General features: G+C 51.2%; 8 protein-coding genes across 8 annotated transcripts; 6 read left to right on the forward strand and 2 right to left on the reverse strand.

Moving 5' to 3' along the window:
- Nucleotides 1–352: 352 nt before the first annotated feature.
- CTHT_0058290 (uncharacterized protein) lies at nucleotides 353–3,361 on the forward strand (the record flags this gene model as incomplete). The annotated part of the gene is made up of 3 exons (XM_006696086.1): nucleotides 353–654; nucleotides 714–1,510; nucleotides 1,578–3,361. The coding sequence occupies 3 exons, from the start codon at nucleotides 353–355 to the stop codon at nucleotides 3,359–3,361; spliced, it is 2,883 nt and encodes a 960-aa protein (XP_006696149.1).
- Nucleotides 3,362–4,169: 808 nt separating this feature from the next.
- On the forward strand, nucleotides 4,170–5,486 carry CTHT_0058300 (uncharacterized protein; the record flags this gene model as incomplete). The annotated part of the gene is made up of 3 exons (XM_006696087.1): nucleotides 4,170–4,369; nucleotides 4,444–4,862; nucleotides 4,933–5,486. 3 exons carry the CDS (start codon nucleotides 4,170–4,172, stop codon nucleotides 5,484–5,486), a joined length of 1,173 nt encoding a protein of 390 aa, XP_006696150.1.
- A 1,991-nt stretch (nucleotides 5,487–7,477) lies between these two features.
- On the forward strand, nucleotides 7,478–8,658 carry CTHT_0058310 (uncharacterized protein; the record flags this gene model as incomplete). Its single annotated transcript, XM_006696088.1, has 3 exons — nucleotides 7,478–7,595; nucleotides 7,690–7,825; nucleotides 8,094–8,658. The coding sequence occupies 3 exons, from the start codon at nucleotides 7,478–7,480 to the stop codon at nucleotides 8,656–8,658; spliced, it is 819 nt and encodes a 272-aa protein (XP_006696151.1).
- A 638-nt stretch (nucleotides 8,659–9,296) lies between these two features.
- On the forward strand, nucleotides 9,297–10,851 carry CTHT_0058320 (uncharacterized protein; the record flags this gene model as incomplete). Its single annotated transcript, XM_006696089.1, has 2 exons — nucleotides 9,297–10,013; nucleotides 10,081–10,851. 2 exons carry the CDS (start codon nucleotides 9,297–9,299, stop codon nucleotides 10,849–10,851), a joined length of 1,488 nt encoding a protein of 495 aa, XP_006696152.1.
- A 586-nt stretch (nucleotides 10,852–11,437) lies between these two features.
- CTHT_0058330 (uncharacterized protein) lies at nucleotides 11,438–12,307 on the reverse strand (the record flags this gene model as incomplete). Its single annotated transcript, XM_006696090.1, has 4 exons — nucleotides 11,438–11,828; nucleotides 11,918–12,070; nucleotides 12,131–12,216; nucleotides 12,287–12,307. The coding sequence occupies 4 exons, from the start codon at nucleotides 12,305–12,307 to the stop codon at nucleotides 11,438–11,440; spliced, it is 651 nt and encodes a 216-aa protein (XP_006696153.1).
- A 3,107-nt stretch (nucleotides 12,308–15,414) lies between these two features.
- CTHT_0058340 (dehydrogenase-like protein) lies at nucleotides 15,415–16,625 on the forward strand (the record flags this gene model as incomplete). The annotated part of the gene is made up of 2 exons (XM_006696091.1): nucleotides 15,415–15,623; nucleotides 15,689–16,625. The coding sequence occupies 2 exons, from the start codon at nucleotides 15,415–15,417 to the stop codon at nucleotides 16,623–16,625; spliced, it is 1,146 nt and encodes a 381-aa protein (XP_006696154.1).
- A 686-nt stretch (nucleotides 16,626–17,311) lies between these two features.
- On the forward strand, nucleotides 17,312–18,290 carry CTHT_0058350 (ATP synthase-like protein; the record flags this gene model as incomplete). The annotated part of the gene is made up of 3 exons (XM_006696092.1): nucleotides 17,312–17,600; nucleotides 17,892–17,976; nucleotides 18,056–18,290. The coding sequence occupies 3 exons, from the start codon at nucleotides 17,312–17,314 to the stop codon at nucleotides 18,288–18,290; spliced, it is 609 nt and encodes a 202-aa protein (XP_006696155.1).
- A 3,656-nt stretch (nucleotides 18,291–21,946) lies between these two features.
- CTHT_0058360 (uncharacterized protein) lies at nucleotides 21,947–23,208 on the reverse strand (the record flags this gene model as incomplete). The annotated part of the gene is made up of 6 exons (XM_006696093.1): nucleotides 21,947–22,373; nucleotides 22,432–22,575; nucleotides 22,636–22,692; nucleotides 22,754–22,899; nucleotides 22,975–23,077; nucleotides 23,180–23,208. 6 exons carry the CDS (start codon nucleotides 23,206–23,208, stop codon nucleotides 21,947–21,949), a joined length of 906 nt encoding a protein of 301 aa, XP_006696156.1.
- Between the last annotated feature and the right edge of the window lie 926 nt (nucleotides 23,209–24,134).

The following is a 24,134-nucleotide window of genomic DNA, read 5'->3' on the forward strand; positions in this document are numbered from 1 at the left end:
TGTGATGCGGATCAGCGCTTGTGCAAGTCCTCAACAAGATTGGTGATGGAGTCGGCAAATGATAGGGTGTGTGGTTTGTGAAGGTTGAGAAAGAAAGCTGGATTGCTCTTCGACTGTTGGCCAATGCTTAGTCTCAAATCTTTGGACGTTACACATGAATGTGATCCGTGCGTATCGATAAGTATTTACTGTCCCCACTTGCCGTAACTTTTTTTAAAAGTCTCCGCCAAAATTTCTGCTAAAGTGCAATGAAGTGAAGGATCGCGTTGGCGGTTTTGTTCGCTCGGGCCATTTTCAAAGTTATTTCACTGTCTCCTCGGCTGTTCACCTTTATCACGATTCGCCCGCCGAGATGGTATCAACAATGGAAACAAATGGCGATACAGCCTCTCTCAAACGGAAGCGTGAACCCAAGGATGACCCGCACTCGCTGCAGAAGAAGCATCGTCACAGGTCACGATCGAAACCCCAAGATGCCGCCACTGCCGATAGCGTTGCCAATTTAAACTCGAACAGTCTGGCTGTCCAGCCTATTGACGGAAACTCGGGCCCATTGCAGTTGGCAACCACGGACAGGTTAGCGTCATGGAAAGTGTCCAAACCAATGGGGGGTAGGATGTCCGACATCGACCCTATCTTCTCACAGGATGAGAGGTCAGTTAACATGTGGAAGAATTTCATTGCAAGCAACATCAATCTAATTGACGTTAAAGGCACTTGATTATTACATATAACACCTCGATCCAGGTGTACTCAACAGAAGACTCCCTGCTTGTCCGCCGGATCGCACTCCCACTTACACGGACCAATGACCTGGACGAGCCCTCTGCCACACACATCGTCTCTTCAGCTTTATCGAAGTCGAACCCAGATTATCTCTGGGTTGCATGCTCTGACGGCCGCATTTGGCATATCAATTGGACCTCTGGTGAAGGCGTTGATACTCCATCAACGATTGACACCAAAAAGCTGTTGGACATGGCAGTGGATGCAATCGAGGTCGCTGGCAAAGTTGATGATGTGCTTTTGACGTTGAACCGGCTTACCAAGAGCTCCGCACAAATCATTGCCTATAACAGCAAGATGCTGGCCACTAAAACAGGCAAACTCTTGCATACCTATGACGAGAGCCCGCAGTCGCTGCGGTCTGTTGCTGGTGGCAGAGCTATTGTAGCTGCTGCTAAGGAGGCACTTCATATCGGCATTCTGAAAACGAAGAAGCTCGCATCTTGGGAGGAATTAGCTTATCGCTTTGTCTCTTTTGATGTCCCGGACATCATCAGCACTTTCGATATTCGACCCATAATCCGGATGATCAAAAAAGGGGTAGCCGAGCTCCAGGATATTGACGTGGCTGTTGGCGGCGCTCGTGGTGCTATCTATGTGTACAGCAACTTGCTTGCTCATCTGCATACTGAAGCCTCTGGTCCTCTGAGGGTTGGAACGATCCAACCAAGGAAATACCATTGGCACCGGAGAGCTGTCCACAGTGTTAAGTGGTCGGGGGATGGTAAGTGCATCATTGTGGGGTGAACATTGGTAAACATGCAATCCAGTGCTGACGGTTATGTTCATAGGAAATTACCTGATATCTGGAGGGTACGAAACTGTGCTTGTTCTGTGGCAGCTTGACACCGGGAGAGTTGACTTTCTTCCTCACCTGTCTGCTGCAATCGAAAACATCGTTGTGTCACCCAAGGGATCCGCATACGCCCTTCACCTGGACGATAATTCGGCCATGGTCCTATCTACTGCTGAAATGAAGCCCAGCATGTATGTGTCGGGCATTCAGTCTCTTGTACTCGGAGATCGCCCCTCGAAAGACGCCTTGGTTCGCCGTGTCTGGAGACCCATCGATGAAATCGCTTCCCCGTTGGTTGCGACCATCAGTCCCCAAAACCCATCACACATGTTTTTGTGTGTCGGTAATGGTCAGCAAGCGACAGTGGGAGGAGGGGCAACCTCCACTCCCCTTGTCCAGGTGTTTGACATTTCATCCTTCCAGGGTGTCGCCAAGCAAGCCATCGCCCGCACCAACCCGACAGATGTAAATATTACAAGCGAAGGTGTACCGATTATTGAGCCAACTGCCACCAAGCTCGCTTTTTCACACGATGGGAAATGGCTGGCTTCTATCGACGAATGGCAACCGCCAGAACGAGATACTGAAGCTTATCTTACTGGGTCAAAGACGCAGTCTGATGCTTGCAAGGAAAGACGGGAGATCTACCTGAAATTCTGGGAAGTTGGGGCAGATCAATCCCTCGAACTGGTCACGAGGATAAATGATGCCCATTACACCAAACAAACGGAGTCTATCTTTGACCTGGCAAGCGACCCAACTTCGGCACGGTTTGCCACGATTGGTAATGATGGAATGGTTCGCTTCTGGTCCCCGAAATTGCGCAAGAGAGACGGCCTTATGGCTACTAGGCCGGACGGCCAACCGTTACGGAGCTGGTCGTGCTCCCGTGTAGTCCCTCTCCCTGTTCACGAACGACAGGATGATTCGGTCGAGATCCTGAAGGGCATTCCGTATAGTGGTGCTATCACTTTTTCTGAGGATGGGTCGATCCTCTTTGCCGCTTTTGGGCCTCCGTCTGGGGCGCTTGTTGTGGCTATTGATACCCAGACTGGTACCGTACGCGATGTTGTGTCTGGGATGTTCAAAGGTGACATCCGCGCGATGAAATCCCTCTCTTCGTGCCTCATTATGCTGTCAGACGACCTTGTTGTCTATGACATTGTGTCTGACGAGATGCTTGCGAGCTATACTCTAAAGGAGACATCTGAGGCAGCCAAGAAACTCACTCAGCTAGCAGTCAACCATCAATCGCGGAGTTTTGCGCTTGCAGCACCCATCCCGAATTTAGGTCAGGACAAGCTGAAGAGAGGCACGAAATCCGAGCTTCTAATCTTCAACATTGAAGATGAAGAACCAAAACTCGTCAAAACCTTCTCTCAGGTCATCATCTCGGTGTGCGCCGTCCCTTCATCCTCTGGCTTTGTGGTCGTCGACTCGGCAGCGCAAGTTTGGTCTATCACTGAAGGTGCTGAGCAAGCGCCACTCCTTAAGTCTCTGGCTGATCTGGGAGTGGACAATACCAGCAATACAGAGATGGAAGACACTCCCGACAAACAGCTGTTGTTGGAGCAGGCTGAAGCCAATGATGATGAAATGCATGACGCAAACTACGATCTTGATATGGAAGACAATGAAGACACACATGCCGTTGTCGTTGCGCCGCAACGATTGGCTGAGATTTTCAATGCCGCGCCCGCCTTCGCGATGCCCCCGATCGAAGATGTCTTCTATCAGGTGGCCAGCCTGTTCTCCACCAAGCCAGTCATCAACGCTTAGTACCATTGCTCTCAATCGCAGCCTGCCTACCTGGTTTTCAACATGAAAAGTTCGGGAGCATTTCCCAAGAACCTTGCCAGGAAGTCTCTGTATGGAGAGTTTCTCTTCTCATTGTACACATCGTGCCATACCAGAAGCGCTCGAAGCTCCTAATTTGCCCCTCCCGGGCTCTGCTATTTTGCCGGGACTCTCACCTCAGGGCCAACTCCGAACTAGAAGATATTAAGTTTTGGGCTCCCCAACTGATCAGCATTGACTGTTGTCCAGAGCTTTCGTTAGCTTGCTGGTTGTGAGCCATTCCTTATGGCAGTAGGCGATGGCTGCTCCTCATCAAGGCCGATTGACAGGCTGGGCACGTCTAGAGGGCACGTCTAGAAGGCACCGAAGGATCGGGTCTCACTTTGTTCGCAACACGGGTGGAACCCAACAACTAGGAAGTTGACCCCACTCTACCACCCCGCCATGCTGCATTGTGGATGCAAATGCGGGGCACGGCCGATGGTGAACGATTACGCCATCCTCGAGACCCAAACCATGTCAACTGATCCAACGAAGTTTAAGGGTACCTTGCCTTGGGCTGCCGGCGCTGCCGGCTAGAGTTTCCAATGGAACAGCTATGCGATACCCTGTTTGGTAGAGTGTTGAATTTAGATACGATTCCTGCCGAGGGAACAGCAAACTTGCAGCTTCTCCCTTGTCCATATAAGCCTTCTTCCCGCGCGAAGCGCCGTTGACATTCCCTTAATTCCTTTGTGACTACCTTCCTAAGCTATTTGCTCTATTTCCCCTTATCCTCTCAGCGCCCACCATGTCCTTTACTTCAATTCCTATTCTGGACCTCTCTCTGGCTAAGGACCCGGCTACCAAGCCTAAATTCCTTGAAGAGCTCCGACATGCCTTGCTGGAGGTCGGGTTCCTTTATCTCAAGAATGTCGGCATCTCGGATGAGTTCTTCCAGCAGGTCATCAAGGAGGGCAAGGCCTTCTTTGATATTCCGGAGGAGGAGAAGTATGACAGTCCCGAAAGAATAAAAATGAAAGCAAACACATAACTCACTTACACCTCACTTACACCCTCGTTAGGCTTAAGATCGAGATGAAGAATGCTCCGTCCTTCCTTGGCTACTCTCGCCTTTCTGCCGAGATCACGGCGGGTGCCATTGACCACAGAGAGCAGATCGATCTTTCAACAGAACATCCACTCCCTGGACCGAATGACCCGCGACACTACAACCTGCGGGCACCAAACCAGTGGCCTTCTCCTGAGCTACTGCCCAACTTTCGCCCAGTGTTTACTGAGTATATGAAGCGCATGGGCGAGATTTCGATCTACTTCACTAGCCTGATCGCCGAAGCCATTGGGCTTCCCCCAGATGCCTTTAATAAGTTCTTCGACAAGGATCAGCAGCACAAGCTGAAAATTGTCAAGTACCCGGATGTTGGAACACTGGGCGCTGCCGGAAAGCAGGGGAATCAGGGAGTTGGGCCACACAAAGATAGCAGTATGCCCCCATCTTAAGTGACTTTGCTTACTTTGTTCTCAGTTTCGTAAGTTGCTAATTCGAACAAAAGTGCTTTCCTCTTACCTCCTGCAAGCCTCTCATCACAAAGGCTTGCAGGTACAGAACATGAAGGGCGAGTGGATTGACTGCCCACCCATCGACGGCACACTGGTTGTTGCCATCGGCCAGGGTTTGGAGGCTCTGACTCAGGGTGTGTGCGTCAGCACGACACATCGTGTGCTATCGCCGCCTGCGGGCGAAGGCGCCCGTTTCTCGATCCCCTTCTTTCAGGGCGTTAGTGGCGACGTGACGTTTGATGACCTCGAGAACGTCGGCATTGGCCAGGTACCTGAACACATCAAGGAGCTCCGGCGCAAGGTCCTGGCGGAGAACGGTGGACGGCTGGATGATGTTGAGTTCACGTTCCGTTCAGGCGGTCATGCCAAGACCCTGGGTGAGGCCATTCTGCGGAATCGCGTCAAGAGCCATCAGGATGTCGGCGAGCGATGGTATCCGGACATTCTGGCAAGCATCAGGGAGGAGCAGGCGAAGGCGAAGCAGCAGGAACAGCAAAAGAATCAGGGCGTTATGGTCGCGCAAGGCGTTGCTGTGGAGGCACATTGATACTGAAAGTTGGAAGTTTGGTCTTTGAGTAAGAGAAACTGCATTTGATAGTGTTGAATATAAAAGCAAAACAAAACACATGTCTCTCCTCTTTCCCGTTTTCTCAGTTTGTGAGGATATCCAGTGATAGACGGAACTGGGAGAACAACATTCCAACTGCCAGCAAGAAAGCAGCAGAACCACGAACTTCTGGACTCCCTAAGACTTGGTATACTTCAGATCTACCTGCTTCCTGAAACGCAAGTCCTGATGCGCCTGTTCAGTGGGATATGCTACGCCAACATGTCTAAAACAGCCCCTCATGTCATGAGCACCTAACTCGTTTTTAAATCAACATGTCTTCGTAAGGTCGTAACTGGTCGTGAACTTAAAATTAACGCCCGTTTATTTGCCCGGATCCTGCCAGTTCGGGAAGCACTGCGCAAGTGTAGAGTTGTGCTTGTTTTCAGCGTGCAGAGTGAGCCTGACAAATGAGAAGGAGAGGGAAGAGATTAGCTCACTCATCGCTTTCCAACCAAGGTTTTGTGTCCTGGGAGATCTTTTAGTTGGGGGGGAGGGTTCCCTACTGAGGAGCACGAGAAGTTGACAAGAAAGTTTGCTTGCAAATACTGCAAATGATGTTCATGGCAGCAGCGTTCTGTGGACACAGTCAGTTTCTCACGCCCCACCCTTACCTCACAGATTGCCTTCGCGATACATACAGACTTGAGCTGCGAGACGGCCTTGTTGGCCTGCTGCTGCTTCGCCTGATTCCTGGCACGCTTCTGCGCGGCCTTGGCTCCCTGCACGATGCTGTCAGTTACGATCTTGCTTGACGGCCGAGAAAATATGAGTTTTGACCGGTTAGCCGCGAGGACGGGGGAACACAGAACAGCATACGTTACCGCCGCCCATTGTGCTTGTGATGTTTTGGCACGTTTTCTTAATACTTGCGACGGCCCGCGATGGAGAAACGCAACAAGCGAGCACGGACTGAGGGACCACCGGCCTGTGAGACCCTTTTCAGTACCAGGCGAAGGCTTTGTGGGAACACCAACGTGGATCTGAGACCTCTCCACCCTCCCCACCGTAATCCAGACGGGACGATCTGAAATAGACAGCAACGGCTCAGCGCTGAGGCTTGTGTGCGCACGTACCATATTAAGACCCGTGCGTGGCATCTGCACCTGTCAACCGTGATCATCTTAACGGTGATAACGAACTATCCAATATGGACATATGGCTTGGCATCGACACTTTCAGTTCATCTCTGCATTGTATGCATGCAACGTTTCAACCCTCGTTACGAGATGTCGTTGTAGGCGGTCTAAACGACTCAAGCCAGTCATTCGGACCCTAGCGGCCAGCAGTGGGCAAGTTCGCGGCCCGTACATACGGTTTCCTTATGCAGCTGACCGATCAGTAAGTCCCCCGTTAAGTAAATGCAATCTTAATTTGTTTGGAACTGCACAGACAAGTCCATTAAATGGAGCAGGAACCTCTTTTGTAATCCATCTTCAGTGTAAGTGCCAAGTTATTGCTGCAGGGTATCGATCCTTGGTTTGATGTATGTCTTTAAATTGCTTCGTCATTCTTGGATATGGATACCGAGCCTATTCAAGCTCAAAGCGCCGCCCAAGGGAACGGTAGCAGCCGAGCAGGGCCGTCGGCCTGCGCCACAACTGTGCCGGGCTGGTGCAATTTTTTCCTAGTATTTCTCCTTCCAGAAGCGCACCCGCGCCGACCCGGCCTGCAGCGCAGTGTCTCTACGACTCCTGAACACAGCAGCAGGCCAGCGCAAAACGCACAGCAGCAACAAAGACGCCAGGAGGTATTGGCGTATCAACGGGACGATCTCCCGATCTCGAATCCATCGCTGTGAGTTCGGTGGATCGCTGTGGAACCCGACAGGTCATCGTAGCCGTTGGCCCTGTGTTGCAACCCCGGCCCGGTATCATACCGCAACCCGTCGTACTCCCGTCGTTTGTTGTGCCAGGACTCGAGGAGCCGCAATGCCTGACGCCCACCACACCCCCATCCCTTCGCCGGATAGCATATCCGACAAAGAGTTTCACGCCCTTCTCGAAAGATATCCAGCATGTATCTCGGCAATTTCCGATGCCAAAGGAGGTAGGACAGCCCAGCAGCATTGACAACAATCAGCAACTAGCAGTTGTTAGTGTGTCCGGTGCCGAGCCAGCTTCCTGATCCTTTTCGCTCGCAGCCAAACCAGGACAGAAGACGCTTGTCAGCCTGGATGAATATCGATACAAGACGGCTCCCAACACCTTCGGCGCCGGCGGCTCAACGAAGCTGCCGATGGATCTTGATGATGTCAAAACCCTGGTAGAGTGGAAACTGTATGTTTTGGTTAACGTCTTGGCTCCCACGCACCTCATCAGACGCCCACCCGTGGGATGATGGCAAACTTCATGATCGTCACTCACCGAATGGTCTCCTACTTACTCCCCCCCTTCCCCCAAAAATGGACTTACCCGCGTCCAGCTCCTTCTAAACTGGATCCGTGTGTTCATATTGGGTCTTCTTGTTCCTTTATCCACACTTCTACACACGATTCCAAACCCCTGAAATGATGTCTGTTCGTTGACCAGCTAATCTTGGCCCCAGTCGCCACGGAAAGTTTCGGCCCACCCTGATGAAACTCCTTTCGTCAAACGATGCTTCTTTCGTCAGGGATGCCGTCCAGCAAGCCGTCAAGCACTATCGAGACAAGGCCGACGTGTTCGGCGCCATAGAACTCTTGACCCAGCTTAAAGGTATCGGGCCGGCCACCGCGTCGCTGCTTCTTGCTGTGCATGACCCGGAGGATGTCATCTTCTTTTCTGACGAGGCTTTCTACTGGCTCTGTTGCGGGGGCTCTAGAACGCCCCTCAAGTATAACATGAAAGAATATACCGAGCTAACTGAGCGGTCTAATGCATTGACAAAGCGACTTGGCGTAAAAGCTGTCGACGTGGAGCGTGTGGCATATGTATTGTTTAACGACCAATCTCCGGGCCAGCGTCAAACCGAGTCCACGAGTTGCGCTTTTGAACTGCAGCCCTCATCCTCGGCCAACACGACGGACGAGAATAAAAAACAAGACAAGCAAATAGCAAAGAGGAAGTCTTCGGCTGTGCAAGTTGATGTCGAAACCTCTCTTCGCCGCTCCAAACGAGGGAAACAGGCCTGAACAGGGGCTAGCCTGCGGAAGCAGTTTCTGTTGTGTACCAAGATCTGGGCCTGGGAAGACGGGATCTCGGGAGGGGCTGCAATGCCCCTGTACAGGAGGCTCTTTTTTCGTTCTTGTTTTCTTTCTCTTCAGCCCTGCACAAACACTACAGGTGACCCGCGACCGGTAGCTATCCAGATACCCTTGCGTTGAGTATCCGGGCTGGATCCTCAATCCGGGTAATGCATCTGCACGAAGGTGCAAAAATTCCCCTATTGGTGGCTTCCACGATTATTTTCCGTGGATCTCCTTGGCCGGTTAGACGGCCCGAGGGAGCGGTCGGCAGACCCCTGTCGGTATACACTTCACACTTACACGTTAGCATCACGACGTCTGCTTGCCATTTCCAGCAAACACTGAAGTACCTTATGTATGCTCATGTAAACGTATTGTCCCTTTCTGAATCGTTGTCATTTCCCACTTTATGATGTATATTTCGCCGATTCCCCGCAAGAATCCTTCCCGCGGTGCCCCAAATTTTTCGTTTTCTTCCCTGATCAGATAAGACACAACTACCTTATAATCCTTGACAATTCTCTTTTCCTTTTCGCCTTTTCCCCTTGAGTCGTACTGTGTTAGTTATCCCGTGATCACCCGTAATGGCCATCTCAGGAGGTCCTCTCCAGATCCCATCCTTGATGTTTGATTCCTTATCCCTGGCCAAACGGGATGAGATGATGACCTCTTCGTCTTCGGGACCCATTCACCTTACCCATAGATTCTCTGTGCTAAAAGAGAGTTTGACAAAGGGGAAAGAAACAGTACTTACCTCGTCATGGAACAGGTTATTGCACGAGCTTTCCAGGGAGATCGACCTGGTTTCGGCTTTGGGCACACTAGCTATCCCGATCATCAACTTCGCCGACATCGAAAACCCGCAGTACTCTGAACAATTCCTTGGGCAACTCCGACTAAGAGGAGTTGGAGTCATCCGCGGTGTGATTCCACAACGAACCGCTTCGACTTGGTGGCAAGAGACACAGGAATATATCGGCCAATCCAGACATCCAAAACCCCAAGACGTCTATTGGAGTCCAGCACAAGTTAAGGCTCGAGCATGTCCCAACATATTAGCTGCCCAAAGATTTGTCATGAGCATATGGAAGTCACGGGATCCCACGGCAAGAGTCACCACTTCATTCCCGATTACATATGCCGATCGGATGTCTGTCCGCCGACCAAATCACGATCAAGCACACATTGGTGCACACGTCGATGGAGGAAGCGTCGAGCGATGGGAACCTGATGGGTACGGCCGGGCAGGGACCTATAATGAGATATTCCAAGGACGCTGGGAGCAGTACGACCCATGGGAGGTATGTTTGTCTTCTCGCCCTTGGTTTCGTCCTCCTTATTGCCCCCGTGTCTAACTCTTTCATCCAGAGCAGCACACGTCTCGGCGTGACCAGCGATCTCTACCACCGCACAGGTGCCTGCTCTATTTTTCGCATGTTCCAAGGCTGGCTTGCCCTGAAACCTATCCCCTCAGGCCGTGGTTCCGTCCACGTCTGCCCCCTTCCACGCCATGCAACCGCCTACTTCCTACTTCGGCCCTTCTTCTCTCCCCGAGATGGCACCAGCAACAATCCAAACACCGAATGGTCCATAACCAGCCCACAAAATAGCATCCTTCACGGTGCACTCCCGAGCTACGCTCAAGAAATCCACCCCTCTCTCCATCCCCACCTCCAGCTAGACCGTAGCCTTGTACCCGTCCCTGCGCTCGAACCAGGAGATTATCTCATCTGGCATCCTGACTTGATCCATGCCATCTCCAGCCCACCAACATCATCCTCCTCTTCAGAGCAGCTTTACCCCATGTACATGTACCTCCCAGCCTGTCCTTTGACCCAAACCAATGCTCTTTACCTCGCCCGTCAGCGTAAAGCCTTCCTCCGAGGCCATCCAGGTCCCGACTTTTTTGAGGCTGGCGCCGGCCTGAGCAGCTTCGGGGGCCGCAGAGAGCCAGGAGGAGAGGCAGATCATGCCGGGCATCCTGGAGTGCGGGATGTCAATGATGCGGGTGGGGATGATGGGCTCAGGGCGATGGGATTATTGCCGTGGGATGAAGAGGAGGCACTCACGGACCATGAACGTGAGGTCCTTGCGATGGCGAATGGGATTCTGTTTCCGGATCTGTATGATATGATTTAGTTCTTTTTCTCACTTGTGTATAGTGTCTTGTTAGTTTCTCTCCAGGGAAAGGCGTTTAGAATGGGTAGGTATGCTACTCTGGGTTTGGAAAATAGAAAGGGATAGGGCAACCCGTATGTAGAGAGTATCATAGTCAAAGTATCAAACTCGCTAATAAAAGGAGAATGGTGCTCAGCATTTGATTATGATGGCACCTGACTGATCTGGACATGACCCATCTCCCTCCTCATTGTGTATCAATAGAAAAGCAGACAATGGAAAGCCATGCACATAATCCTTCGCTTAAACAATGATCTATTTACCTTCAGCCGCATTGACGACAAGCACACAGTCTTGACTCCTACACAACAAGACTGCTCTGCAATCAAACACAGGCCCCGCGAAACTTGATAGCAGGCTTCATCCCAACTGCTTAGTTTTTTGGTCTGATAGTCTTGCTATCTTGCTCGGCCTCCATGAACTTGGGACCTGCTACAGCCCTTTTCAGCCAAACGCATCACCGCCACAAGCCCATCTTCTCGGCCTCCTGTAATGCCACAAGGAAGCTGCGACTGCTCCCACTGCTACACACGGAAGGGAACTGACTCTATTTCTCCTTCTTGGGCGTCCCATCGTCCTGTGTCTTGCTGTACTTTTCCGCAAGTGAATCGTACTCGCGGTGCAAGCCTGCGGCCTGCTTCTTCAGTGTGGCAAGATCCTGCTCGCGCAGGGCTAACTCACGCTTGAGGCGCGCAATCTCTTCGTCCTTATTTTCGGCAGACTGCTTTTCGGACGAAGATTTACCCTGCCTCTTGGAGGCACTGTTACCTTCGTACTGCTTCAGCTTTTCTTCCAGGCGGAGAACCTCCAGGATCAGGATGTACGTCCGGTTCAGGATGAGCGACAGGAAGAGGGTGAAGCCGCAGAGGTACATGTTGCGTTGAGAGTAGAACTTGCGCGCTTGGACTTCAAGGCGCTCGTGACCGTGGATGGCATGTCTGCCCATACTTGTCAGCGCTACCAGTTCATTTCCCATGTTTATGTGCCATTTATGTGATTTGTCTGTCGAAACGGAATAGAAACATACCCGCCATTGCCATGGGCCTCCGAGGTGGCGGCCAGTTCTTGCTGAACCCTGTAGACACGGTTGACGCTGTCGATGAAAAGGACGAGGATAAAAACAAATGTGATCTTCAACCAGTATTGGAATTTGGCAACAATGGGGTTCTCCGAAATAAAGCTGAGATAGCGCTTCAATTAGTTCAGAACACATAAAGAAGCCGATGCCTTGTAGACATACGTGAACAGCTTCCGTCGCACATTGAAGGGCAGCGGAAGGATCAACAGCATGAAAAGGGCTATTTCTGCCACCAGGAGCAGAAATACCTGATGATGTAAGTTAGCACAGCTCAGCAGCGAAACAGCTACTGGTAATTGAACAAGCCGGTTGGCATACCAGTGTGTAGTAGAGCGTCATCTTGGTCGCAGGAAAATCAAGTCCGCTTCGCAAAATCAATCCCTCGGCAAGTTTTGAAATGTCCAAAGCAATTTCCTGCTGTTCCCAAACTCAGGTGTACTTTATGGTAAAATATGAGACGGGGAGGACAACACAACAGCTGTCCGTCTTCAAAAGGTAGCAGTGAAGGCAGTTGGTCGCGATGGTTGATATGGGTGACGTGTGCGGTGGAATCAAGGTGGGCTGTATGGCTTGCGCAGCCTTCTCGTGCTTCCCACCAACAGGGGACCAAGGCGCGTGCTCGACAACGTCATTGCCCAGATGACGGGTCTTGGCAAGGGCAGGAAGAATGCGGCGTGGCCCGTGCTCAGTGTTTCATTCACATGCATCGCGCTTGCTGGCTTCCTCCCAGAGTTTCAATCCCGTTCTTGCAAGGCCTGGCCTTGCCATCAATATTGACATAAAAGAACGCACACCATGATCATACAATCAGTTTGATAAGAAGTCGTTCAGTACCAGATAATAATTCCACATTAAACCTCTTCGAGAAAAATGCGGTGTCGGTTGAAAGTCCGTAAGTCATTGACCCAAGGAGTTGCGCAAGCACAGGCTTTTGAAAATCGAATTTCGAAGTAGCATTCCCCAGCCATGACGAGGATATATCTAGAAATTGTCCAGGGAGAACTTTCTGATTCCAGAGTTGCACGTTATTTGGCAGAATCTTTTACGTGCGCATGTCATTGCACGAAGTAGCGATTAGGGAACCGAAAACCGAAAATGCCCTACATGCCCAGAACCTTGGGTAGACTTAATTTCTCTTGGCAACAGCTCTGGGTGAGCAGTGCAAGCTATCACCCGGTTTAAGTCAGTGGGGAAGAGAGAAGAGGAGCAAGTTTCTTTCTGTTAATTAGAAGCAGGTTACTTGACTACGAGGTTTCAAAACAGATGGCTAAACTTCTGGGTAAAGATGATTTTGAAAAATCTTTTGCACGCTGACAGCGCCGAAGCAGCAAGGAGGAATGGCAACACAAATGGCCTTGTAAAGTCATCCAGTTAGGTATCTGAAGAGATTGGCTGCATCTGAACGAAATCTTGCAACTCAACGGTGGCGTTTCAGATGTGCAATTCTCGTGTACGTGTATGTCTGCAAGCTTTGGCTTTTCAACCTTCACATCTACCCATTTTGGTCTTAGTGTCCCCAACTCCTGAAGTTGGGTCTCACTGGGCCCACTTTCCAGGTTAGTTGATAAGGAGGCTGGACTCGAGGTCCTCCCTTCCTTCCCATGCCACCATTATTTCATTGTGTCTGCAAGGCACAAATTGTAACTGTGACAGCATCATCCTTTATACATAGCCCTTCTTTTCTGTTCTGTCGCTCATTCACTCAAATTGACGTTTCCTGGTTGGCCAATCGGTCGTCCACTCGTTTCATATCGACAACATCCGGGTCGGTTGACGATCAGAATCCTAGTGAGAATTGGCAGAAGTGGACTCCATTCCACGGGAACTCCGTTTTCATTTTCCTTCTGTCTTTCCTATCAAAGCAAACCAACGTTAGCGATCGACAGGATCCAACTGCAATTCCAGCGGCATTACTCCGTTCACCTACCCGCCTTTTCAACATCAACCTCGTCCGCCATAAAATATAAAGCCCTTCTGGCCGAGACATTAACCAAACTCAATCATACCTGTCAACTATATTTCGAAGACCAGACTCAGCGGTTCAACCAACCATGAGGCTCACCGCTCTCTTTGCCTATGCAGCCCCTTTCCTGGCTGCTTTGGTGTCGTCGACACCCATTTACTGCCCTGATGTAAGTTGACACATCCTTTGAACAAAGTTTAATCGAAAGCAACGCAATAATCCATGACCTTACCATCAGGTCTTTGACAATGAGACTAACAGCTCTTCACAGTCCACACGCGACCTAATTCTCAAGGGTGATCTTCCTCCGGAGGCGTGCTGCAGCTATGGGCGCTGCCAAGGCGACGTGGTCGTTGCGATGGCGTGACGTGAGAGATCTGAGCAAGAATCATCATGACACCAACTGCTCGACGACAAACTCAACACCGCACGGCAAACGGGAAAGCAACTCTGAAACGGATCAATGACGAACGGTCAACCAGAATGCGGGCTTAGGTCGCGGTTAAGCAGCATGATGACTCGCTGCTTCATTGGCACTGGCCATTTGTCAACGCCTTGCTGGATTGACTGAGCAAGTTCAACCCAATGACGGATCTTCGGCTCTACCCCATCTGGGTGCTTGTCTGGAGGGAATTATTTATTGTAATTTTCATGAGGGGACGTGTATTTGTACTTGTTCTGCATAAGATGGTGGCGTACTGTGTATGAAGTTCAGCTGAATGTTGGTTTTCGGGCGATGGGCGTGGCTAAGGGAGCTACGGAGTACTTCTACTGGCTTAATGATTTATAACATTCGCTTCGTCAGGCTCATCTGGAAACGGTGTAGGGAAGGAGGAAGCCAACCATATAATAAGAAGGGTTTCGAATCGCAGAGATATTTACAGCTATGGGCGGCTGTCAGCTCTGGTGATGTTATCCCAGAAACCCTGCATGGTCTGATTGGTCGTACAACACCAAGCGCACTAATTTATGCGCGAAACTGTTTCTCATCATCGTGATTGGCGGGATAACTGGGGGCAGATTTGCCGCACCAAGCCCCGTCCGGTGTACGGGATTGTAGTTGCCGGGTCGGCAATTTCGCCGACTGGCTGCCCAGGCCCAAACTCGAACTTCAAAAGGGGAGCTTCGTAATCTGCCAACCGGCTGCTGTGTACCATAATGTCTGGAGTTGAATTGTTGTAGGTTTGATGTCAATCTCGACGCTTGAGCAGTCTCCAACGAGTGGAAAATGCATGAAAGTCGAGAAGCCGGGTCTCCATCAGCTGAACCATTTGCTGGAGGGTGAAACCCTGAGAGTGTAGTTCAGAGTTTTTGGCTGGTCGTACTCTGCTAAGAGCTTGGTGAGGATGCCGCATCTGAGAAGCTACACGGTGTGGCTTTCCCCCCACTACCCCGCCTTGCATCCCGTGATGCTCTTCTTGATTACTTGGAGTGCTCCAACGTAAGCCGCATATATAAATTAGCAAAGCAACTTTCTGGTGCAATGTATTGGTCAACCAACCAACCTGAACTGACGGAGAAAAAGATCGCCATGGCAGCCAAAGCATTCAAGACCAACATTGCGGTTTATACCAATCCACAGCATGACCTATGGATAGGAGAAGCCACACCGACACTGCAAAGTGTCCAGAATGCTGAGGACCTTAAGGAAGGACAAGTGACTGTCGCTATCAGGAGCACAGGCATCTGCGGGTAAAATCCTAATCCGTAATTTGGCTGCGTCCGAGACTTCAAAGAACTGACAGATATCAATCAAGATCAGACATCCACTTCTGGAAGCATGGCTGTATAGGTCCCATGATAGTCTCTGGAGACCACATCCTCGGCCACGAGTCTGCTGGTGAGGTGATCGCGGTCCATCCAAGCGTCAAAACACTCAAAGTCGGCGACCGGGTAGCCGTCGAGCCGGGAATACCATGCGGGCATTGCGAGCCGTGCCTAACGGGACGATACAATGGATGCGAAAGTGTCGAATTCCTGTCCACGCCGCCGGTGCCAGGTTTGTTACGGCGCTACGTTAACCACCCCGCTGTGTGGTGCCATCCTATTGGCGACATGACATACGAGGAAGGCGCTTTACTCGAGCCGCTGTCTGTGGCTCTCGCGGGCTTGCAGCGTGCTGATGTCCGGCTGGGAGATCCCGTTCTCGTGTGCGGCGCGGGGCCCATCGGGTTGGTGACATTGCTGTGTTGCCGCGCGGCTGGAGCGTGCCCGCTGGTCATTACGGATCTCGACGAGGGCCGATTACGGTTCGCCAAGGAGATTTGCCCGCAGGTAGTCACACACAAGGTTGAACCAGAAAAGTCAGCAGAGGAGCTGGCAAAGGCGATCATCTCAGAAAGCTTTGGCGGAATCGAGCCAGCGGTAGCGATGGAGTGCACAGGAGCCGAGAGCAGCATCGCGGCGGCGGTATGGTCAGTCAAGTTTGGCGGCAAGGTGTTTGTGATTGGGGTTGGCAAGAACGAGATCCAGCTGCCGTTCATGCGGGCCAGCGTGCGTGAGGTTGACTTGCAATTCCAGTACAGGTACAGCAACACGTGGCCGCGGGCGATCCGGCTGGTGCAGAACGGTGTCATCGACCTCAAGAAGCTGGTGACGCATCGCTTCTCTCTAGAAGATGCCCTGCAGGCGTTTGCGACGGCTTCTGACCCCAAGAATGGGGCAATTAAGGTGCAGATTCAAAGCTTTGAGTAAACTATAGCAGCATCTTGGATGACGAGACGGATGGATTAAAAGGCACTGTTTTCATTTCCTCAGTCTCATCGTTGATGGAGAGATGTGAGGGTCAGAGCGAGGGCATGCGAGAGGGAATCGGCATGTTCCTAATGCGAGAGCGATCGTTTTGAAATATGTAGATGACAAGGTCGGACAAAGATCCGACATCTCACGAGCTGTTATTGATTTCGAAGTTTCCCAATTTGCATGCTGATGCAGACTGAAAACGGGTCAGATGTCAGATCTAGCCTTTCAGATGTGAGTGCAATGGCTTGCACGTCGATCAGGGATTCAGATCCGCGGCGTCTGAGGACTGCCCTTTGCCCAGACTTCAATTCGGCGCTCTGATTGGTCGCCTTCTTGCCGAGACTTTGGTAGGGGCCAAACGGCAAGTGCCTTTCGAAATCTCCCGAGCAGTCCAATTTTTCTCCATTCCCGGCTTCTGGCTACGACTACGTCCGTTTCGTTGCGCGATATCGTTCCCTTCGCCGACACCCACCTCCCCCGTACCCCAGACCGACGGCCGCACTTTCACAATCGCTTGCCCGGCCGCAGTCCCTCGATACCCTTCCTCTCCCCTCCAGCCAACCGACACGGCACCGTGATTTGCCCAATTCTGCGATAGCAAACCCCGCAGACTCCAACTCTATAACCATCCCACCAAGATGTCGTCCTTCGCCCTTGTCATGAGGAGGTCTGGCCTCGCCATGGGCCGCCGCATGGTCCGCTTCGAGTCGACTGCTCCCAACGCCGCGCAAAAGGCTGCCGAATCCGCCAAGGAGTCCGCCTCTAAGGCCTCGTCCTCTGCCTCCGATCTGGCCAGCAAAGCCACCCAGGGCCTGTCGCGCGTCACGTCTGCTGCCGGCCCGGCTCTCGCCGGCGCTGCCAAGGGCCTCGGCGCTGCTCTCACCAAGCTCGGCGGCCGCTCGGCTCGTCTGGTTGCCTTCGTCGAGCGTAAGCCCAAGCCTACCCGAATACCCTGCCCGCCTCCTTTGCCTCATCCCTCATACGGCCGCACTTCCACTCGTTTTCGTATGGTCTTTCCGTTCTGCATGCACAGTTGCTTTCCCAAATAACGTGGCTGTCTGCTGCGACGACTTTTCGGGGCTGGAAGAGCCCAGGCCTGGATAATGGTGGTGGTTCTTGGCCGTAGAAGTGAGGAAGAGTTTGGGACAAGAGGCTACTATTTTCATGGTCTTCTGACTCCAAACATGCCGCTAACCGATGTCTTTTTGCCCTTTCTAGGCCAGACACCTCTCGTGGTCTACTACTCTAAGGTCGTTGTTGAGCTCGGTCGGTTGGTTGCCAAGGGGCAGAACATGAGTCCGCCGTAAGTTGCGTCCCTCCTGCCGCAAGCCCAATCATATTGAACACATCGTTGACCGAGCATCCCGTATCTCGCCTTGCAGTTCTCTTTCTACCTTCCAGACCTACTTCCAGAACGTCTGGAAGCAGCTGCAGAACCCCAGCGCCCTTCTGCAAAAGGTCAACCCCCAGCAGCTCCGGAACCTCTCAAAAGCGCAGGTCGCCGCTGGCGGTGTCGTGTTCGCCGAGTGCCTGGGCTTCTTCACCGTTGGCGAGATGATCGGCAGGTTCAAGTTGATTGGCTACCACGGCGAAGTCCACCACGATGGCCACCACTAAGTGGCGTCTACTCTAGCTTTGGGGGCTGTAAGGGGTGTTGGATTAAACCATGCTTCCTTCTCCGGATCGGCCCTGCTCATTCCCTCGGTGGGCAGATCAAGTAGGAGAAGCGTGAATAAAAACGGGGGAAGGCAAGCGAAAGAGGGGATGTGATTCTGTGTTTCTGTTTTTCTCCATGGGAATAGACGGTGTGGCGTATCGGGGACTTCTGCGCATACTAGAGTCACCAACCCTTCGGTACTATTGCATCACCTCTTTGCGCCGCGATGGAAGAGTTATGAACCGTTACAACCCTCCTCGTTGACATACACCCAGCTAGCTGAAGAGGCCCCGAGACCGGGTCGGGTCTATTATCTTCATGTGTTGCTTACCGTTTAGGTAGCATTGGCTGGCGAGTGAGGGGCCGCAGGTATCATGGGAGGCTCATTAGGCCAAATTGGCTCAGGGTTCCATCTCCATTTCGACTGCTCTTCCCCCCACTGTATATTTCCCTCCTGTGAGCGGCAGCTGAGGATCGTATGTTTTCTTTTTCCTTTGTCGCCATGTACAACTACTGTCTACCGCATGAAGCCATTCAAGAAGATGATTTAACCAACTCGGATTCTCCTTCCTTATTTTCCTTACTGAACGTTTGGGGTCTCGAACCCCTGAGCTAACTTCACAAGATCTTCCCGGTTCCATACGAACTTCCTGCGGACCCCTGTACTCTCTAATTTATCCAACCTACAAGAGGAGTGAATTGTCTCGCTATTTCTCTGAAACATTTCTATGTCCAAAAGAACAACCAATCTCGCTAGCCCTATAGATGAAACCTGCAGCAGCTTGAATTATTATGACATGTACACGACAAGCATGCGTAAGTATTTTACTCAAAGTCTTTCCTAGAACTTACAGGAACCGGTTTGTATGATGACCCTTCAAGTCCTTCAATTTCTTATTGCCAGCTCCCGCTGCGAGCTACGCTATCTCTCCTTCTTGGTCTGTTCCGCTCGATCCTCTTCCTCCTTTTCGCCTTATTCCTGTCTCTGTCGCGCTTTTATAGAACAAGGCTATTACTAAGAGAGTGATGTGAGAAGCCAAGGCGGATGCTGGTCCAGTCTGAAATCAATCTTACAGCAAACCGGCCAGTCCAAGGGGCCATCGTAAAGCCAGCTCATCCAACCATGGCTTTTTTTGTTAACATACCATAGGATTATGTAGCCAGAACGTCAACCTACACTAGCTTGGCTATGGAAATGGCCATTCCTCCACGTCACAGGTGATTGGGTAGGCCACATCGCCTGATGGCTGGCCTGCTTGGGGGTTGAAACCAAATAGAACAGCCCTGAATTTCTCGATGTGGATAGTGTTGTTTTGTGTTCCGCCCCTAGCATGAAATGTAGATTTGCGGGCGTTGCAAATCGTTGTGCGGCCCCCTCTACCTGACCCAACTTTCTGTCCGGTCACCACCTGCGAAACAACAATCTTATATTGAGGCATGCATCCAGTAAGGTCATTCTCCCCTCACTCTCCCCACGCCCCTTCTCCCCCAAAACTAGTTAGACTGACGTATTGCCGCAAGCATACATGAATAGGCGACCTGGTTTCTTTTTCATGTCATAGCTGCCTCTACCCATTGACATCTGCGCTTTTCATATGCTTATATGAGTTGAGTTACCCTCCGGCTTTGGTAGTTAGGCTTTGGGTCGGGAGCAAAGGCCTTGTTTTGGTGACACAAGATACGCAAGGTCCTATTGCTTGGGCTGGACGAGAAGTCCCAGGGATAAACAGGTTGATCCCGAAGTTGACCTTCTGAGTCATACAGCATTTACCTACAAGGGTATGACCGGAGTGGTTGCAGAGGTCCAGAAACATTCTAACAAGAGTATTCCTCGGGTCGGCACGGGTAACAGCACATCGAGAGCAGCCGCTAGGCTTAACACCGAATGCTGCGGGTTCCATGTTGGCGTGACTGCTCCGCCATCGGTGATCAACAGTCAAGCAGCCACCTACAGCGATGTGCCAATATGCATATTGGTGGAGGACGTCTCAAGGCCCGGCCGTCTGTTAGTGTACTGGCGAATCGTGGAGCTTAGAACTTCTTTGGCTGTGTATATAGGCGGGCTGGTATCACCGCACTCTTCTCTACTGTTGCCTCAGTTGTTTGCTAGAGAACTCCGATTTAGAATTTGGGATGTAGTCAGAGTTTGGCCAGAATCGGTCGTGGGGCTTGGAGTGGGAGAGAGAAGCAAGTTAACTATTTTGTTCACCTTCAATTTCACGCCAATGAGGAAATTGACATGCTGGTGGGAAGTGGCAACATACTGATAACACTGGTGCCATACTCTGCATTGACACAAAAACCTCGGATCGTATTCTATTATTGGATGCTATCTGACCACGCAGCTGCAAGAGGACCAGCGCCAATGTCGATGTGGTGGAGGAGAGGAGCTGAGTACTGCTCTCTTGGCATAGCCCATTGAGCTCCCAGCTCGATATACAGGACAGTGGGGTTTGTGAATGCATGTGCGTCCTCCCTGCTAATTCTCGGCCCAGCCAAGCGAACTGGTGTTATCCGCGGTATGGCTCTTGTTCAAGCTATGGGAGTTAGCTATGGCGCTGTGTATGCTTCTTGGCGATCACAGCAAGCGCCCACCGCTTGGATGGCATCTAGAATCCAGAGCCAGAGCCCCCTGATAGCTGGTCTAGCCCATCGCTGCCCTGTACATCGAAAGAAAATGGGAGTTTGTGGTGACTTGCCCGATGCCGATTGGAAGATCCCAATCTGCACGCAACGGTTCGTCGGCGAGAATGAAGATTCTCTTGGAAGTCAGTCAGTCCTTCTTCGGAACGTCTGCTGCGCCAGCTTAAGCGCCGAGCACCAAGTGCGGTCATCCATGACTGCCAATCGTGTGGCTTTGCAACGAGAACGGATCCAGTCCACAGCATGAATACCATCCTGGTTGGCGATCTTGCGATGACCGGCCCGAGATTGTAAAGCCCATGAACGGCAAGCTCTTATTACTTTCGTTACGTCCTTCTCATGCTCCCCTCTGGATACTTGGTTGATGCCATGTTTCAAACGCTATCGGCGCGAGATTTAGTGAAGCTAAGTCAATTCTGGATGTTGTTAACTTAAGTAATTGCGATGGTATCTTCTCGTGTTCAGGGCGCAGAGCTCAAGTGTCGTCGGCAGGAAGTAACTGATGTGCCTGAAAGCTGTCCTGCTAAACCAAGCTCGACTATGCCTCGTGATTTGTTTGTCATTGACGGCTGAATCCTAAATAGCGGCTTTTGTAACAGAGCTTCAGTTTTGGCAAGCAGTCACTCACCCTCCCCCCTTTTTGCTTCAAGGAGAAGTCAACATGCTAGTAAACAAGATAGGACATGGTATCGCAAGTTCAAAGATTTTGCCGCACCCCTATTGCCAGCCCTCTTCCAGTGTCAGTTGCAAATGAATCTGTACGGCTGGCAAGAGGGCTAGGCTGGCTGACTAACCATCGCAAAGGGTGATGTGTCCATGCAGTCCCATGTGGCCAGGCAGAGCATGAACTTAAGCCAGAAGTTCATCGCAGCTTTCTAGCTGTGAAAATATGCCTGCCTGTGGTTAGTTGGGCCCCATGTAGACATGTTTCCTGCACAGTGACGTTGGAAGAGACGCAGATGAAGGATAAAACCTACAGATTACAGTAAGCATGAACCTGAGTGCTGAAGACTTCAGCTCTGGCTTTCTCTGCCATGTCGTAGATGTCGGCGACCGAGCGCCGGTTACTCCGATATAGCGGTGCTAGGCTGAGGGGTTGGAAGGCCTGACACATCCCAAGATTGAACCATCGTCCTAATTCCCTACCGTTGTTGTCTGTTGGCCATCCATTGAGAGGAAGCTTGATGACTTCCTCTTTGATTTCCGAAAATCCAGCCTGCACTAACCACTGTTTGGTGAGGTTGCTGTCCATGCGCAATGGGCGTCCAAAATAATCCATGGCGTCAAAAAGTTCATTGGCCCATTGCGTTATGAAGGCATTTCTCGGTAAGGTCCCATCATCGCAACGAGGATAGAAGTCAATTTCGACCTGCTCGAAATAGCCACCTCGTTTCAGGTGCCTACCGATATGTTAATTGATATTGTTGTCCGTCAGCTCCTACGCAGGCACACACTTACCGATACACCTCGGCGTACACTCTGGGCCAGTTGCCAATGCTTCCGTTCAGGGTGCGTGCATGAATTAAGTCCCAGGAGCCTGGTTCAAGTCCTTCCCATGGAGCCTCGACGTCCCTTTGCATGAAGCGCAGGTTGTGCGGGATACTGGAGACCGGTTAGACGCGAAATAGAGTTAAATATTAGAAGGGTTTGGGGGTTACTGACTACTCAGGTTGAATGTAGCTCAAGTCTAGTCCAAGGTGAGTCCCTCCGGGGTATTTACTACCAGAACCTGTTAGATCAAGACCTTAGCTCTTAAGCAACCCTGGAAGCGAAAACTCACTCTGCCATGTTGATGCTCCAAATACCTGTTCCACAGCCGAGATCCAGCACTTTGGGAGCATCGGGAGGAATTGGCGCTTTATGAAGCTCCTCTCCACGTGCAACCAGGAAGATCTTGTGAAAAACATCTAGCCTCTCACATTCTTTCTTTATGGGATGTCAGTGCTCTATTGGCTGTGACAGGTCAAGTCTGATTGGACAAGCTTGCAGCTTGAAACTCACCTCGTCAATGGGGAAGAGGTAACTGCCCTTTTTGAATGTTCCATACCATCGACCATTCTCTTGGAAGACCTCCTCATAGAGCTTTTGGTCCTGTTGGTCGCCACTACAGTGGAGAGTTCAGTTAGTTCCCTACGATTTTCTAAATTGTGGAGTCATTCAGAGAAGGACGGAAAGGCTTGGTTCATCCAACTTATGACACACTCACTTCTGCCCATTGTACTGACGAAAGTCCATTTTTTTTTTCAGAAGTGAACACCGGTAATATCGGATATGGCTTCCGCTTCTTAATTGATAAAGCTGGTTGCCCTTGCTAGGTGCACGCTGAGAAAAAAAATGACAACGCTGGTCGTGACAAGAACTGCGTGAAGATGTTAGCATGGAGCCATTCAACGGGTACACATGTCGTCTGAGTGTTTACTAGCTCTCAATTGATCAAACGACAGAGAGGGTGACTGGGAAAGTAGGCAGCTGACGCAGCAAAGAGGGGGAGAGTGTGTACACAGAAGCGGAATGACGTGGTGCTGACAGTTCTGTGTGTTCGGGGCGCACCCATGGATCACCCTCCTTCCTCAACTCACCCTCCTTCCTCAACTCACCCTCACTCAAAGACGCAACCAAACGTCCAGATGTAGACCAGATCAGCCAACATGACATGTTGCAACAAAATTAACATGCAATACCAGACACAGGGAAGCACTTGCGATCCAGCCATGTCCTGAGGGAAATACATATGATCCAAATACAAAGGAAATTGCTCACCTGTAAAAGCGCTCCAAACTGTGGGTTCGGTTGATGCTCGTCTCGGCACAGCCACTGAGGGCTACCTTAAGTGCGGCTAGGGCACAGTTATATGGACCTAAGTAGTGTGGTTCGGTTCGTGGCAGAGATTAATTAACCTGAGGTCGCTGCAGAGATGAGAAAGAGATGCGGTCCAGCAGATGATCATGGGCTTGGCACCCAGCGTTATCTGTAATGTGTGGATCGGGAGATGGAAAGGGGGACCGAGGGGAGCTTTAAAATCCGCCCGCGACGTCGCAGTGATGGGACGGACAAGAGGGTTGGCTGGAAAAGTATGGGTAGGGGGAAAAGGAGCCAGAAAAGCCAATCCACCTGCCGGGCTGACCTAGTGTGCCTACACCAGACTAAGACGCCCTTCAAGC

Source organism: Thermochaetoides thermophila, assembly GCF_000221225.1.
Source record: "Thermochaetoides thermophila DSM 1495 unplaced genomic scaffold scf7180000011820, whole genome shotgun sequence".
In the NCBI taxonomy this organism is placed as follows: Eukaryota; Fungi; Ascomycota; class Sordariomycetes; order Sordariales; family Chaetomiaceae; genus Thermochaetoides; species Thermochaetoides thermophila.